This window comes from Temnothorax nylanderi, unplaced genomic scaffold (genome assembly GCF_030848795.1).
Source record: "Temnothorax nylanderi isolate EJ_2023f unplaced genomic scaffold, tnyl_v1.0 TNYL_tig0146_pilon, whole genome shotgun sequence".
Lineage (NCBI taxonomy): Eukaryota > Metazoa > Arthropoda > Insecta > Hymenoptera > Formicidae > Temnothorax > Temnothorax nylanderi.
The window spans coordinates 299,232-317,472 of record NW_027249208.1 but is presented as its reverse complement, the minus strand read 5'-3'; the positions used below and the strand labels follow the sequence as shown (position 1 = coordinate 317,472).

The window sequence follows — 18,241 nt, the reverse complement described above, 5'->3', positions numbered from 1 at the left end:
AAAAAAATTGATGTACTTCAAAGTCTCTGAAGTACATCAAAATTTAAAATTCTCTGTTCTAAAAACTATATTGGATTCCCATAAAAATATATTTTTCTCGTAGAGAAAAACAAACTTACTCGACCATTTTCCTGCGGTTTTCCATGATACGTTGGCGACCGTGCCTCCTCGTTGGCATTTCTTCTGGACGAATCTGTATTCTTCCGCGGTGTCGGGCTTCGCGATCTCAGATTCGCCCTAGGCGTCGGCGACCTTGATCTCTGCTTCGCCAAGTCGGTCTGCTGATTCGGGCTGGCCAGCAATTTCCTATGTGGCGTGGGACTTCTCGAGCGTTTCTTCTGCTCGTCGGACGATTGCTGCTGATGCTGTTGCTTGCTGCCGGCTGTCGGCCGGTGAGGTGTGGGCGATCGCGAGCGATTGCTGGAAATGCTTCTGGGTGGTGCGTGCAGCTGCGCCGATTGTAGATTTTGCACCGAACCGACGCTCGACGCGGAACTCCGTCGGGTTCTCGGAGGTGATGATCTGGTGGCGGAAACAATGACCGGGGCGTTACGGCGGAATTGATGTCGGTCGTTACCCGGGTCGTGCCAGCCGGGTGTGCATCGGGGAATTTTCAGTTTCCGCGATGGCGACGAAATGTCACGACGTGTACAGTATCGGCCGTAAGTTCGCGAAATCGAGATAAGATCGGGGAGATTTATAGGAAAAATCGCCAACGTTAGTACTTCGCCCTTGTTTCTCGTAAACGTTATAGATGAGATGTAACACACTACGCGGTATAGTCTGCTTTCACAAAAGGATATTTCTCTTTCATGTAAATCTAACGCTCTTTTCTGGACGGTACTGTAAGCTACATAATGTATGCACAAACGCGTGTTTATGCATCCATGTATTTTATTACCCTATACAGTGACTTGCGATAGAATGTCCATAGTTCAGGCAGCGTAGCTAACGGATCGGATTTACAAACTGGATGGTATTTACACTCAAAATGTAGAGATAGGCGTATCGAGATAGATAATGATAATCTTGATCGTACATGATAGGCATTAAATGTCAGATAAAAAGTACTAATTCCGAAATGATGAAAATTATGTTGTTTAGTCCTTTTAAATTAGCGTCAAAAACAATTCACGCAAGATAAAATATGACCAAAAATAAATGTGTAATTAAAATTGTTATAAAAAATGAGAGTACTTACCGTTCGTAATGCACCTGCGCATTGCCTAGATCGAAGGATCCACCGGCTTTTTGAATGAGCTTCGCCGAGACCATCGAGCGATGTGCTGAAAAAATAAAAAAATTCATTAGATTCATTTAGTTTAGTACAAAGGGATTGATAAAACAGGTGCGATACTTACAGTTTCTGCATCGGCATGGATCGTGCTTCTCCAAATAGTGGCTGAGGGTATCCCATCCGCCGCCGACACGCACCATGACGTGACTACGCAAAACCCGGACGTAGATCGTGACCTTGGTGTCGCCGATTCGATACTTGCCCTCAGCCACGTGGATCATCGGGAACTGTGTAGGACATGTGCACTCTTCTACGATATCGCGAACCTAAAAGCAAAAAATAATTGCGGACTTGTAATATATGTATATACATATAATACAACATTTTATATATCTATTATATATTATAGAAAGAGAAAAATATAAATTTTATTATTTTTTAAAAATATTTTTATTTTTTCTTCAAAATATTTGTAACATTAAAATGTTGAACTAGATTTTTTAGTTTTTCTAATAAAGAAAGGTATAGAGAGCAGAGAGTATATTTTTTTCTTTTCTTGGTGTATCGATATATAACATTCTTCTTATAGTACACATATTTAGCGTTTTCTAAACTTTCGACAGTCAAGTATATATTCAGAAATTTTAATATCACACTTTAATATTTCGACAGATAAACTTTTTAACTCGAAGAAATAACATGGATGATGTATTTTTGGATTCAATCATAAACCACAAACATAGTAAAAGTACATCGACTAATTTCTTTTTTCTTTGAAACACTAAACTCCGCCGAAATAAAGACTCAATGTGCTTTGTCCATTGCATTGTTTTGCGGAGAAAAATATCGCCGAACCGAAAGGGGAGAGAATATAAAACGCCTCCGATAATTAGTAGGAGCGAAACGAAATTCTCGGAAGTCGTGCCAAGATGGGTTCCAGTGGACGTCCATCGTTTGGTTAACAAGGCCGCGGAGAGCAGGTAAAACCGCTCGACTTCGTCTTTCGAGTTGCTTTTAGCGGCAGTCGTTCGCTGAGTCACGCTGAACAAAAACGCGGAGTCGCTCGTGTAAGATCAATTACCAGCTCGGGAAACCTTGCTTTTCCTCACGAGAAAGTCGTTCCTGCTCGCGGCGTAATGAAGGAAAGGTCGCGCGTCGCGATTTTGTTGGCCGATTCGCACGTTGTGAACATAACGATCGCCGATTTACCCACGTAACACGAATCTCTAAAGTCGTAACTTCTTACTATTAGTTTTTTCTTCAGTTAAATAGATACATTTCTATGAAAATTTGCGGAATAAAATAATCTCTAGAATCTGTACCAATTGGTAGCTTTATATGAAGAAATCATCAATTTCACAAGTTCTACCTCTCACAAGTGCTTAATTTCTTCATTCGTACGCTTGACACTCGGCATTCGAAAGTCTCGTAAAGGATTATAAATCCCAGAAAGGGCGGGTTATTCACTTGACAACCAACAGAGAAAGGGATTTTCATTTTCACAGGCGTCTCGCAAGCGCTCGAATTAGAAAGCAGAGATAATTGCGCACATTAAAGTCCTCAATTCTTCAACATTAAAGGAGCGTCCCTTATTATGAAATGGGCTCGTTTCACCTCTCCGACAGAAATACGAGAAAGAGAGATGCGCGCGACTTCTTTTCCTCTATCTCGGGCGAAAACTTTCGAAACGCCGAGTTCAACTGAAAGGAAGAAGTGCAAGCGTGCAAGATTCGCGTTTCTTTATCGTCGAATAATAAAATAAAATTGTTCCTGTAAGGAAAATTACGCAACGATTTATGCTCACGGTATATGTCTCGGTATTTACGATCATTACGATCATTACGATTATTGCGCAGTCTTACTTAATTTCCACCAAATAATTACAAATTGCGCGCGCGTTTCGTGTTTTATAGCTTAATTAAGAAATGAAGAATTCTGTAATCATACTTCAGAAGATCTCTAATTGTTTAAATTAAATCGGACTCTAAATTAAATCGCATATATTCGTCATATGAAGGAAAACTATTCTGAAATATTAGAGAAAAAAGCATATCAAGAGAACTCATTACTTTTATCTTGAACTTTTTAAATGATGATCAATGAAATCTTTAAGCGACAAAATAAAATTTAGATTCGTATAGTTCAAGAACAGATAAATATGCTGTCAATTATACTCCAATTATATTCTAAATTCAAATTTTATTGAAATTTTAAACCAGATATATAAGACAAATATTTTGTACCGCGTATTAATTATGAAATAATCGGAAATCGTAACCAATTTTAAACGATGATGGCACAAATAGAATCTTTATGTGTGTCAACACGAGTTATTTTTACATGTATGATACTGGCTATAACGTAAGAAATTGGAGAACCATCTGGTAGCGTACACGAGTGCTTCTCTACCACTGACCGATTCAATTCCTCAACACCGTCAAAGTGACGTCCCCGTCGGCGTCGCTGACGATTTATTGTCCCGCTGTGTAGGTACACGCCCGCGATCGATGGACCGATCGCGATACCCGTGACTTCCTTTCTCTTCTTCTGCGCGCGTTATCGATCGAATCAGCCGATAAGCCGGCAGATCGATCGATCCGCCGGCGTGGTGTCGCAGAACGACGCGCCGTGTGATGTGTGCAGCGGCTTTCGCTTCATATATTGATCGCGGCCGGTCTCCGGTGGTATCGCGGTCGCAAATCTCGCGCCGCGCCGATACAACACGCGAACACGCGTGTCCTTGGGCGTTCACGAGGTGCAGGCCACCCACTGCACCGCGCGACGTCACTGACGTAATCATTTATCAATGAGCGCGCCGCGCGCCGATATTCCCCGCCGGAAGTGATCATTAGCCGGGGGTATCGATGATCGCCGATCGCCGAGATCGGCAGTTTATCGACGCTTTTATGCGCGCGCGCACGCGCTTATCGAGTCATCGAGACCGCGATTTACGACGCCGAGGGTGTTCCGTTTGTTTCTTGACCTGGCAGCGCGGTGGCACGGAAGGTGTTCCATCTCATTGTTATTTTTGTGTGTCTCGATGAGGAATTGTCTAAACGTGCTCAGCAATTAGTTATGTTTATCGCGGGGAAGCGAGCAGCGAGAAGTGCTACCTCTTCTAGATTTTCTACAGATAGCTATACCTACGCTTCTCCTTGGAAGCTGAGAAATCTTTCCCTGCTGCCTTTAACTCATCGTGCTTTTTATTTTTATATTTTTTTCCCACACGTATGGATTACTTATAATTCGTTTTGAGAAAAAATTTGATTTTGCATTCTTGCAGATAATTTTTCAGCCTTTGATGATTTTACTTGATTTCTGATAAACGTGCAATCCACTTGGACACCTGTACTTCGGTAATCACATTTATTTATCATCATCTGTATCAATAATTTCCTCGGTCGGCTTCATTTTGAATCGCTTCTTGATAGTTCGAAGATCGGAATTTTCTCTGCAACGGCCAGCCACGCTATCGATCACTCTCCCTTATCGCCGAGTCGGATCACACCTTAAATATACAGGATGTCTATGGGAGATCCAATCTAACTCCAAGAACATGTTTTACTGGTTCCCAAGATCGACCCAGATCCAAGCATCATGTACATGTCCGTATTTACAATCAGTTACGACTGTTGAAATTCAACATTTACATGTCAGACAAATTGTTCGGACAGTTGGGAAACCATGTGTGTCATTTTATACGCGTTTTAATCCCCTCTAGGAATTCTGATGAGCAAGATCGTTTATATTCAAAGAAAAGCATTATCGACCATGTCGAATTGCGTCGTAGAATGTTAACAGCCATACAAAATTGTTACTGGCCAGAGATATCGTTATGTGCCAAATCGTGTTATCTCATACTTCCAGTTAACGTACTCTTGAAGATTTCTCGGTAAACGCTTAGAAGTATCGCGTATGTTATCCGTGCGTCTACGTTCAGCAGCATGTTTTTGACACTTGCAGCGATGAAAAGTTATTTACCGCTCGCGTTTGCAACGTGTAATACAACACGTCGTATGAAATTCTTGGTCACGGACCGCTGGAAAGCGGACACGTGATCAGAACGCTGCGTTTTCCTGCCGGTGACACTTTTTCAAAACGGACGATTTATATGGACCGCTCGATAAATTAACAAGCGTACGCGGCGCGGCCGCTCGCGTCTGTCGCGAGCGGAATTTTCTCGATGATGTAAGACGACGCGAATTTTTTTACTCGTCGTATCTCGTCGAGGTGTTAAATAATCGCACAGAACATTACGTCGTGCCGAACGCAAATATGTTCACGGCGAGAAGAATATAATATCCGTACAGTAGTTGTGACATACGTTGCACATGGCTGCATATAGCTGCAAGTTTTACGGAGAAATTGTCGTATCATGTAGAACATACATAATTAAAAAGATTTAAAAGTAGACGAGATATATTTAGCAAAATACCAATATCGTGTTGATAAAGTCTTTATCATGTAACTTTGTCACAGACTATTAATAATATTATGTAAAAAAAGATACATGAAGCAGAAAATATATCCAATTTAAATTAGCATTTTTCAGATAAATGTTCTCAGAAATCTCAATATAAAACTGCATTAAGCTGTCATATTATGGTTACAAGTTTATTACCTCATTTACCTCCTAATTATCATAAAAAGTCGATCGATTTTGTCCCTCGAATTTCGTGACCTCGAATTGTTATGCATTAAAAACTTCACGAATGTCTCCAAGCGTCCTATCCCACAACTCTGATTCCAATCACGATTGACAAATTGACGCGTTACGTAAGATGGAATTGAAAATCCCGATGTTTGGACGATTCGTGGTCTTCGTGGAAGGTAACAACGATGGCTCGGTAAATCATCGCGAACGAGCGTCCCATTGCGGATTCCGAGGGCGTTCCGGCTGACGTCGATTGTGAGCTTCCACTTACGTCACGTTGTCTCTCCTTCCAAATATTTAATCAGGTCGCGGAGTCAGTTAACGAATTCAGTCGCCTAGCGATGGTACCGCTCGATAATTAATAAGTTGCGGATAATAACGTTTAAGTAGTGGGCGTTGTCAGATATTTTTCACAAAAACGTCACAGGACATCAGACGATTTTATTAGATCTTTTAAAATCTGAAATTACGATTATTTTCACTTATGCAAAAAAGGGTGTACTAAAAATTGCATTCGACATTAACTACTTTATTATTTTTACTGTATTATTATTTTACATTTAAACAAGAGTAAGATGGTATAGTTTAAGAATTTTCTTCTACGAAAACTCGTAAAGGAATTACAGACACATATTTTCCGCTCACGACGCTCGTGGCACAAACTTGAAATAATGAGATAATAAGACAGCCATGTCTGACGCTTTTAGCGCAACGCAACACGCAGTGTCTTAAAGCGGCCAAGAAGCACGAAAGAATATAAATCGGATCGAACTATGCCGCTGTGAGCTACTCGTGCGTGGAATAGTTGGACAATTCGCGGCGACCACCAGCCGATATATAAGCGGCAAACACATACGGAACGATTTGCAATTAAGAGGCACGTTAACGGGGCAGGATTTCGTCGGGTTTACGACGAACGCCTTGACGCAACCAATCGGTGACTCGACCCTAATGGCGCACTGCAGGGCTCAGCGCGCAGATTTATTTACTCCGCCGATTGCGTTATCATTCTGCGCCGGCCGTCGAGGAGAACCCGTTCCGAACGCTATTTTAAGAATCAATTATACAAGGTATTAACTCGACGTCATTCGGGTATCATTAACGCGTCGCATTAATTGCGCGGTGGAACGAAACGGAGGGAGGAAACGGTTGCCTTCTATATGAAAGAGCGAATTGTCGATATATCAAAACTGAGAAATAGCTTTTCACTTTGCCTACAACATGGTAGATATACGGTAAATGAAATTGTTCGAAAGTTCGGATGATATAGAATTTTTTGCGCTACGACATTTCAATGGTACAAATTCTTCTAAGTTATGTTATAATCCGATTCCCTGTGGCATTCTGCATTTTGTACTTTCAGAAATTACTTAATAGGCCGTAGAGAGTTACAATCCGTGTCATCCGTGAAGTCAACGGAGAAAGAAAAAAGCATATGATGTATTATTTTGCAAAGAATAGCAAAGAATATGTGTTAATATATAATCGCATGTTTCGTATGAGATATACGTTTAGAGAGAAACTTCTTGACAAAGAGGGTTTACTTTGACTGACTTGACGAGTCTCACGAGATTCATCCATCTTAACAAATGGATAAATTATCATTAGATGTTATTGAAACGGGCAACGCGCAACAACGTTTTGCGTAATGTGCGATCCTTCGTTCATTACGGAATAACGAAAGTATCAATGACGATAATGTAACCGGTTCGACGACGATTTTCTAATGGCCGTTAAGTTAATGCACGTTAGCGCGGCGACAGGCGAAATTTATGACGTTTATTAAGCGAATCCGGCTTGTTATCCTTTTAGCCGGCAAATATGTTATGGCAGCGAGACTAATGGCGACATTAGCGGCTCGTAATAAACACCAAATATCAATCGCGAAGAAATATCGATTGAGATTATATATATTTAATTGCATCGCGATCTTGAATTATTAGATGCCATTTTCCGATTGTGTTGATAATCGTAAGCCGGGATTGGATCTAGGACACAATCGCCATCTTCGGCCGACCTCTTTCGCCGTCCTCGACCGTTTTGCGACAGACCAATTGTCTACGAGCTACTGAGTTTGTAGGCTACGCGTTTCCGGTTTGCGACTGCGCTACAGCTCGAATTAAACCACGCGATTTCATTCCCGTTTTGCAACAAAAGTGACGCATCAATTCTTTAATATGCAGCTTTCCATTTCCTTTGTTGGCCACGTCCTCTCTTATTTATTTCACAAAGCCTTAAAGCAGCCTTAGTTTATTTTTTTAAGTCTTATTGGTGCCTTATTTACAATTCCTCATAAAATTTTAATGAAATTATGTTCACTACTCAATGTCTGCTTGATTAATCTTATAGATCTGGAAATTTTATAACAATCAAGATGTATGTAAGTAGCCCATAAATCCTCATATTTTCCGTTTATCGAATTCTTATTCAAGTGGAAATATTCTTTGAAATTGCCATACGGAGCAACGTTGAATTGTGGATATCTGGCGAACCGATGATTGGAAACCAATAGATTGATTTTACGGATCATAGCATTTTCTTTGCATTACCCGAATATTCCGCGCAACTTTGGCGTCGATATGGAACAATGCTCTGCTATTGACAAATATATACATTTAAATATATAAAATATCTCAAGAAATAAACACTTTCTAATTATTTATCAAATTTAGAATTGATTTTTCCGAAATATTTTTAACATTGTTAATTTTTAAAATTATTATCTTGATAATTAATGCTCAAATTAAAAATATCTTAAAAAGCCTAACTTAGAAAGACAAAATTATGTTAACAGATATTAGATGATTAGATACTAGATGAAAGATTATCATCTATTTTCGTTTTCTCAACTTAACTCGCAAAGCCCTTCACTTGCAATCGCTTACAATTACAAAGCTATATCGGTACGATAATATCGGAAGAAGTGACAATTTTCTCAGCTTGTTTTACAATGTCCAGTTAGTCGAAAAAAACGCGCGATGATCGGGGATATCCTGTATATCCTTGCATATATCTATACGTACATATCGCTCGCTCGGGACAAATTGTGTGGCGCATTGCAGGTGAACGGACAGGATGAATGGTTATGATGCTATAATGCAAGGCCGTCATGGCTTACGTAACATGACCCAACCTAGCGATACGGAGTACGGATTATTATCGGTGTATTCGTTTAGAGGGAACGACAAGCAAGGAGGAAAAGGGAGGGAAAGAGAGAGAAGAAGGGAGAGGAAGAAAGAAAGAGATATCAGGCATGAGTTGTATCGCCCACGCGTATCGAGATTCGTCGGTCGGTTGCGAGAATTTTTGTGGATATCCATATCGCTCTACGTGCGAAATGACTTCGCGATGCACGCTCCGAGCGATGAAAAACGCGCGATTCTCGTAAAGCAACTTTCTCGCGCGCGCGCAAATCGGATGCAGATAGAGATCTTTGTGCATGTAGCGTGCGCACTAATGAATTGCACGTAGTGCATTTGTGCATTCAAAGTTAAAGCGCCTGCGATAACTTTGAATAGCCGTCGCGGGATTTTATTAATCTGGTTTATGCAAAAATCGTAGCAATAATTACGACAACGTCGACAGATCTTATATATCATTAAATTGAATTTAAACAGTGTACAAAATCGCGTTTTGACGTTAAGTATCACGCAATCAGTATTATGTGGTCCACACAATTGAACTAATATTACTGAAATTAAAACATGAAAATTACAAATTGCTACTAAATTGTTCGTTAAACCGCTGTGAACAAAAGCTGGCAGTTAAATTATTTCTCTTTGGCACACACACACACACAGTTAGACAGCCTATATAGATAATACATAAATACTTTAATATAGTCCGTGTAAGCCTAATCGTCCTGCATCATGCAACAATCGATCAATTATAATAATTTATATTACTCATGCATATTTATTCATATACCCACAGGGCAACGAGCTCCCTCACGCTCACCTGTTCAATTATATATTGTAAATGCGAATTCTATTATATAAGATTTTTCGTTACCGATCCATAAATAATCTGTACAAGCGGCCGGGTTATTCCCGTGGTGCATATCTAACGAGTTAATTCGAATCGTTCGCGTGTCTACGACATAAGGGATCGCGCGCGTTACTTGTGTTTATTAATTTATAGTATCGTAACTTACATTATCGCGACTTAATGAACAGCGGCGGGTACGCCGTTTAATTACTGCCGTGTACCATTACATGGTGTATCTTGTAAGCGCTACCGTCGTACGCATTAAAAATCGACATGAACGGTAACATATCGCGCAATTACGATTCGATACTTCGTCTTCTCCTCCCCTCGCGTTTGTCTTTCTTTTATTTTTACTTATACTTTCCGTTCTTTATAAAATTCTTAAAAAGAGATTGAAGGTTTAATCGTTATTAATTACACACGATATAAGAAAGCTACGGGAATCTAATGAGAGAAAAAGAGTGACGAACCTGAAAGATCATCACTCTTTCTCTCTTCCTTTTTGCCTGCAGCACATCGATGACTTTCTAATTCCGACGACGAATCCGCGTGACGCATCGAAGTGGAGGGCGACGAATTAAAAAGTCGCGCGGCAAGTGCACTTCCTGTGATGAAACGCGCCAACGAAAGAGCCGGTCGCGGTAAATCCTTTCCTTAATTGACGACCATTAAATCTTTTCACAGCGATCGATCAACCGTCCTACATACTTGCGCGGTCGTTTCTTGTGACACTGATACGCTTCGCGTGTAACGCCCGGCGACCGAACAGAGAACGATTTCAATCGACGCGTTCGCGGTATACGCTTGACAAATGGAGACAATCGCATCGAGAAGTTTATGCCGATTTTATTACATTGTCAGAGACGCGCAGTCTCATTGACATATATTATTTCTTATGTCATCGAGAACTCTTGTCATCCATCACGACGTTGCTCGAGGAGACAAAAAGGCAGAGAGCCGGTGGAATTAACAATAGAAATCTTTCAATTGACTACGCAATACATTTTCTACGAATCGAAAGAAGTGTCCTTTCTTCGCGTTTGGCAAAGAAAGGACACTTCTTTCGATAAGCAATTGTGGTTTTCCAAGGCGATACCGCGACGGATACATAGCGGCAAAACGGAATACGCAGCGTGGACAGATCGCCGAGCGGAAAGCCAGAAGAACGGGTTTGACTCGGAAAAGGTTAATGCGACGAACACGTTTCCTCGATGCGGAAAATAAATCGCTAATTACCCGGAGGGTGTCTTCTTTTAGTGCAATTAATTTATAGACTTACATAATTGTCGGCTGCCGAGGTAGGATCGTATATTTCTCCAGACAAGCGGAATGATCCCCCGATTTTACATCAAACATACTTTATTGGCACGCGATATTAATAATCCTTATTTATTATCCCGTATTAATGTTAACTAAATGTTACAAAGTCTTACTAATCTGTCTTGATCGTCTTGGAATGACTTACAGCTAGTCTTGATTAAATGGCTTTGACCAGCAATACTACTATATCTTTCCGTAAGTTAAAGAGCTATTTTAATATAGAGAAAAAAACAATTTAAACAATGCAGCTAGAATTAATTAATAAATTCCACACAAATCTAACTCTAAAAAATAAACCAATTTTATCTTCGACTACTTATCTCTGTTTATTTCTGACTATCGAAATATCATCAAAGAACTTTAGGAATAATAATTAAAGATTTGTATATATACATATATATATATATATGTACGTAAATAAATATCTGTTGTGGATTACTTCTTATTAATTTTCTCTTGCAAATATATATATATATATATATATATAATATTTCAAGATACACAATATATGTGATTTTCGCTATAATCGATTCAAATATATTTCGCAAACTGAAAAAGGGTGACTATTAGGGTCCGCCGCGCCGGAATCTGCATCCCACAGGCGCGCGTGCTCTCTCCTTCAGGAGTTACTTCTGCGCGGGAAGAGAGTAATTCACTCGCAAGATCGGGAGATCGCCGGCTCGACCTGCGTAGATTGCGGCGCGGATTGCGGCGCGGATTGCGCCGTGGATTGCGCGGCATGCGCCGTTAGTATGCAGCCGCATTTAAGAGGACGACGTTGCACGCGGAGGAGGAGGCACGCGCACCGGGGTCACGCGAATGTAGACCTCGAAGACGGTGATGGAGGAGAAGAAGTAGATAGTGGAGGAAAGTTCCTCGCGGTCCCCGGCGGCGGTGGCGGCGGCGGCGGCGGCGGCGGCGGCGGCGGCGGCGGCGGCGGGATTAATTTTCCTCGCGTTGTTATGTTAATAGATACGTCGACACGCGGAAGTATTGCTGGGGTATACGAAAGGTTGCGCTGAACAAACGAGAAGTGTCCTGCGGCCTTTTAATGCGCTTGTCAGCGACGTTACTGCGCTTGAACTGCCATCGATTTTACAATGTTACGCGCTCGCGAAGAAAGTTGCCACGGATCAAATATACGGGGTGTCCCGAACCTACCTAATCCTTCGAGTGACGAGGAACTCCTAGATTCCAAGACTATCATCCATTGCAATCATTTCTTTCGTGTGTATATTAATTTTTTCTATGGAGTAGATTCAGCAGATAAATAGATAGGAGAATGTTTTTAATTAATTGTAGATAAATTTGTATATAATTTTAATCTAAGATATATTCGACGTGTAAACAAATAAGTTCTACACGTTATAAAGTTTTGATAAATAATGAAGATACAAGTTCATAAAAGAATTCTTGGTTGAAACCGGATTTAATAGATTCCAATGTATGTACAGCAACATGCTACATACAGACATTGGAATGATATAGACATGGGATATAGTTCCGCGAGATATGTGCCGGAACTCTTCGTGAATGCGATCACTGGAGCGTAATGCAAAAGACTTAATTGTGTGGACTTAGAGCAATAGACAGTTGGAATACGCGGAATTGAAGTTTGGCGACTGAAAGAAATACCGTGGTATGCGAATACATGAATAAAACGTGAAAGCTGACAAGCTTATTTCTAATGACGTGATATAACAATGTTAGCTCTATCATTATCTAGATCTGGAGTTTGAAAACTTTATATACAGATATAAGATTATATATATATATATATATATATATAATATATATATGTATAAAATTCTGTCTGATATATTAACGTCGACTTCTGCTTCTCGACTTTTACTACTTTTACGAGAATAAGAGCAAAGAATTTAATTCTTTCTTCTAAGTATACTATAATCATCAATTAAACTGATACTTTGTGAGTCGCTTTAAGTTAATCTACAATTGCGTAATTTGAATGACCATGCATTCGACGAGGAATTGTTTGGGAAATTCGTATATATCAGCAAAGGATCGTAATGATAGAATCAGCGAGGTGTTGAGAATGATCAAAGTTGCATCACCGGTTATCGCCTTTGAGTCTTATTTGCAAACTCGATCGAGCCGAGTCAACTTTTATAATCACGGTGTCTTGTCGTGTCATATACGTATAAGAGTACGCGCGCAAACGAAAGTAGCGAAAATTTTATTTATGTCTCTCACCATTACGAGCTGACCTACAACTCTAGGAAACTCGAGTGTCCCCGCAGTCGTTTAAAAATCTCTCCAGCTATTGCTATTAATACACTTGCAGCTAAAATTTGCATTTTCCAGATAAAATTCTGAAGTAATGTCAACTTTAGAAGCTTAGTAAAGAGAAATTTACACTACAGAAAATTTCATGTAATTATTGGCACTACACTGCTTACATAATTTTATTACTTTATAAGCAACAAAAGTAAATGCAAGTAATTAAAATCTTGTTTCTCATTTTTATTGTACGTCATAAATAAGTCAAACAGTCAAATACAAGCGCTTATCATTGTATTTCTTTTACTGATTAATTTTAGTAATAAAATTAATAAATTTATTTTCGTCGTACAGTAATGTGATACCTCGTTAAAATCGATTCTGAACATCAGAGTGAAAGAGAGGCGATTGCTTAAAATTCACTATCCAGCCGGTCTTCCTACCTACATAATGACTATGAAGAAAAACATCTACAGCCCGCGGGCGCTTTGAAGAATATCGATCTCGATTGTAGACATTAATCAACAACACACCGTGGTGCAATAATCAAAAGTATCGGGCGAGTGACTCAAACGAGGTTACGTCACAAGTGTTGACTCCGTGACTGGTCAGAAGATGTTAGGAAGGAACTTAAAAGTCGATCGTCGGGTCACTTCCTAATCACGGCATCTGATCTCATTGTGACATATAAATCGTTCCATAGACGAAGGCATTATGAGCTCTGGGAGTAGATAATCGATGGGAATTCGAATAGAAAGATTTACGCATAAATATTGACGTGATCAATTCACAAAAATCAGAAAATTAATAGCTGCTCAGATATGGAATTAGATATAGAGACTTGAGGGTTAAATAATTGCGAAATAATTTAACACGATCTGTCACGGAGTGTCACCGATCTGTAAGAAATTCTTCTAAAAATTGATGAAATTACAGTCGATAAATTATTCATCGAGAAAGATATATGATTAATATACTCGTATAAGTGTCTTCTCAAAGCTATAGAGTTTGTTCTCTAAAGTACTCTTGACATTATTTAATATATCTTCTTGCGGCTTCATAACTGCACAGAACTGCACCTTCATTTATATGAATTTTTTCTTCCGGAACGATATCCTGCAGCTTCCGCATATATGACACTTCTTCCTGAAACACTGTGTATAGATGTATACACCGCGGAGAAAGTGATGGAACCTCGGACGAGATACTGATCGCTATCTTGGCATTATCATCACCGACCGATCTTCCCAGGATCGTGCGCGCGCGCGCGCGGGGGAGGCTCTCGTGGGAAGAGAGGAGTGCGATCTACGAGACGAGATCGCGATTCGTTTCAGCGATACTGGATCTTGATCGCGAGAATAGAGTCCGATCAAGTCGCGAAGATATTTCGTGCTTTTTGTTCGACGGTGAAGGATATCGGGCGAAAGTAAGAATGTTGTTCTATTCTCGTCTAGTTTGTCTTTCTCTTTTTCTCCCTCCTTCTCACTTTCCACGAGACATTATTTATTAACGATCGATTATGGCTTTACTTATAGAAAGCTACATCTTATATTCTTTAATAACGATCAGTTAATATTATCGATACTTTATTTAATTCTTAAATGCATACTTATATTAAGTAACTTGTATTAATGGATCGAGGAGATATTGTATAGAAGGATTTAGTAGTAAAAAGCATTTAAGACGATGACGTAGCAAAACTAGAGACAAATAATTCTAATATTGATACAGATTTATTCAATCGAATTGATCTCTTATATAAGTGGCGGATTTATCTACTATTACGTATCCATAAATCCGATTCACATAAGCTCATTGAAGAAATTATTGTATCTGCCAATCCATACCTGCCCATAAGATAAAACCTGTAATATTTATAAAGACACTTAAAGTAAGTTTCATATCCTGGCAAATTCATCACGGTGTCTATTACAAACAGAGATAATCGCACCCTATATGTGTTCGCGAAAATGTGTGTTCCGACGCAAATCAGGCTTTAAATAATCCTACAAATAAATTTCCCCGGGGGGAGAACAACACGTTGTAACCACGCACATTGTAATCGATCAAGATTTATGGCAACCCGATCGTTGATCGCCCATTACATTCGCGATACATTGTCTCGTTTCCGACTTTTGCTCCATACGTAATCCAGAATGTGAAACTGCGCGCGCGTACGGGTGAAATTTATATCTCGAAAACTAGCTCTATAAAGGCGGGCGCACCGCTGTATTTGCCGAGGATCGATTAGGGGCGATTACACGATCAAGGAAATCGTCTAATGAAACGCCACGGAATATTTCAACCTATCGCCACGCTCACTCACGTAATTGATGGACGCACTTACCGCAGATAATGTAAGACTCGCGCAACATTCGTAACGCCCCGTGGCGGTAATAATAAAATTTATAATCTCTCGCCAAGTCTATATTCATTGAGAGAAAAATCGGGAATCAATTTACAAATTATTTCTATATACAAAAGAAGCATTTCCCAAAGATCTTAAATAACCCAACCAATTTTGAAGCCTGGTCTGTTGATCATGAGCAAAGTAATTGAAAATGGTTTGTATGTTTATACTCCCATATTTTAAATTAGTTAATTAACTTTTTGCTTAATAACACAATAATTTTTATGTAAAAAGCTTCCAGTTATAAGATAAAAAGTGAGAGACCTTAGCAATAATCGCGCAGTAGGTCAAGCTTCTCCCTTCTCCCTATTAATTATTTTGTTCGAAAATCGCGGACGGTGTTAAATGACCTCAATTAATGCAGAATGCATCCGTGCAGAATGCAACTGGGACAGCAGTGATGCTAAAATTGCATATTTACGCATCACAAATGAAGAAAAAGTATGTCCATGATTGAGGACACTGGCAGCAGGAAGGGTTAATTAGGAGGTCAAATTAGTTCTCCCGCAATTTTATTCCGCCTTCGGCTAACGCCTCACGATTTGCGCGCCATGCGATATGAATATGCACGCTGCAAAATGCGAATGTCTCGTATTGCATTGATAAACGCATTAGGAGTTTATTAACGACATTTCAAATTAAAAAAATCTGTCACGTGTTACTCGCTATCAATTAAATTTACGTACGCGCACGTCATTATTAGAATAAAGACAATTATTTTTTATAACATGTGAAAAAGAATATCAATATTTCTTGTAGATTATAATTTTAGAGAAGTGAAATCAACCTAAAAATTTCGCTACTTTGTCTCAAAGTATTTTGTCAACAGCAATAGTTTGTAGTATATAAAAGGTGTGACCGTCTCTTACATCGAGATCAATTTATGTACACGAAATACCGTCGTAAAAGCCGTCGTAGTAGCTGTAGGAAGATCGCTGCCCGAGCTCGTCTCTTACACGTGTCTTTTTGTACTCCCACGCGCGCCCGTCGTTTTTAGATAAGGACAGGCAATATTCGACCCGCGACCGGGACCATTCTCGTTTAACGACGTCATGCTCGTCATTGACAGTTCGGTTTGAGGACCCATTGCGCGGTCAGGGACAAGTACGGATTTCTCTTATCTCGTAAATTCTGAATGTTTTCGAAATATACGCATATCACTATCGGCATAATCGTCGTGCGACCGATTTGGTACATTTATGATGCAATCGATACCATCCACACAAAAATATCATTCGTAATACTAGTTGCGCCATTAGCTACATCGTTTGTAACAAGATACATCGTTTTATTTTTCAAAATATATTCTTTTCATTGCGACTGCTCCAAGGTATTAATGATTGTCAACTAATGAAGGTAGTAACGTCGCTGAAGTAGCAACCCACGCTCGTTCCACAATAATCTATCGTTCACTAAAGCAGATCGGAGTACAACACCGGCTTAAATGTCCCAACTGCGAAATTGCACAACCGGTAACGTGTAGGGGAAAAAAGAAGGAAAAGAATTCGAAAGGCGATTGCGAATGGGAAAGAAAACAGTTATGTGGGCGGTCCGCTTCGTCGTGTCCGCGCGACTCTTAATAATCGCCTCGATTTGTCAGTGCGCCGATTCTAATTAGAACGGCCTCCTCTTAAGACATACATTGTGCTGCTTTCTTTTTCTTTTCGGACGTAAAGGGATTTAACTTGGTCAACAGCTCGTCTCCGCGATAGTTTTCACCGTGTCGCGACCAAATTAAAAAATACCGCAGACAAAATGCACCGTTGTCATTGCCGAAGGCGCGTATTGAGTTATTCGATCCAGAAGCGCGTCGACATTTTTACGCTCGCAGCTGCGAGCTGCAGTAAATTATCAGTGGCGAATTTCAGTTAACGATTGATGTTAGGTAGTCGGGGCGAAATGGCGTTGCAATAAACCTGGCGTAAACTCAAACTAAAATATTGCAGTTCGTTAACAAACGAAAAAGAATACGTTCTTAATGCTGTTATATATGTATAAGTAATACATGAAATATTTCCTCTCTAATATATGATGTGTAATATATTTTAAAATATTTTGTGATTATATTCAATAACAGAGAAAGAGAGAGTGTTATTTACGTGCGATATGTTGAAAAATGGTATCGAAGAATAATGAGAGATCGTGCGAAGCGTCAGGAACTCTCACTCCGAAAGAGCATAATTTCTCAAAGAAATTACCCGCGTTTTCAACATTCTAATTCAAAACGTTCAACAACGCGAGAGAGACGGCGGACTCCTCCGAACAAGGTTCGCCGCTCATATATCTTGAGGCGCTTCACTCTTCTCGACAATCTCTGGAACACACCCTAGAGCACCAATTAGCCTAACGAAAGAGTGTAATGCCGCGCGCGTCGGAGCACCCAGATCTCACG

The 18,241-nt window shown here is 39.9% G+C and overlaps 1 protein-coding gene across 1 annotated transcript in view; it reads right to left on the bottom strand.

Annotated features, from left to right (window-relative positions):
* The window catches only part of LOC139777363 (GAS2-like protein pickled eggs), a 62,077-nt gene that overhangs the window by 11,276 nt on the left and 32,560 nt on the right, over positions 1-18,241 (bottom strand). Inside the window, exons 4-6 of the mRNA XM_071714747.1 lie at positions 1,362-1,563; positions 1,202-1,286; positions 120-522 (exon numbers count right to left, since the gene is read on the bottom strand). Coding sequence (XP_071570848.1) covers positions 120-522; positions 1,202-1,286; positions 1,362-1,563 — 690 coding nt within the window. The remainder of the gene's footprint in view (positions 1-119; positions 523-1,201; positions 1,287-1,361; positions 1,564-18,241) is intronic.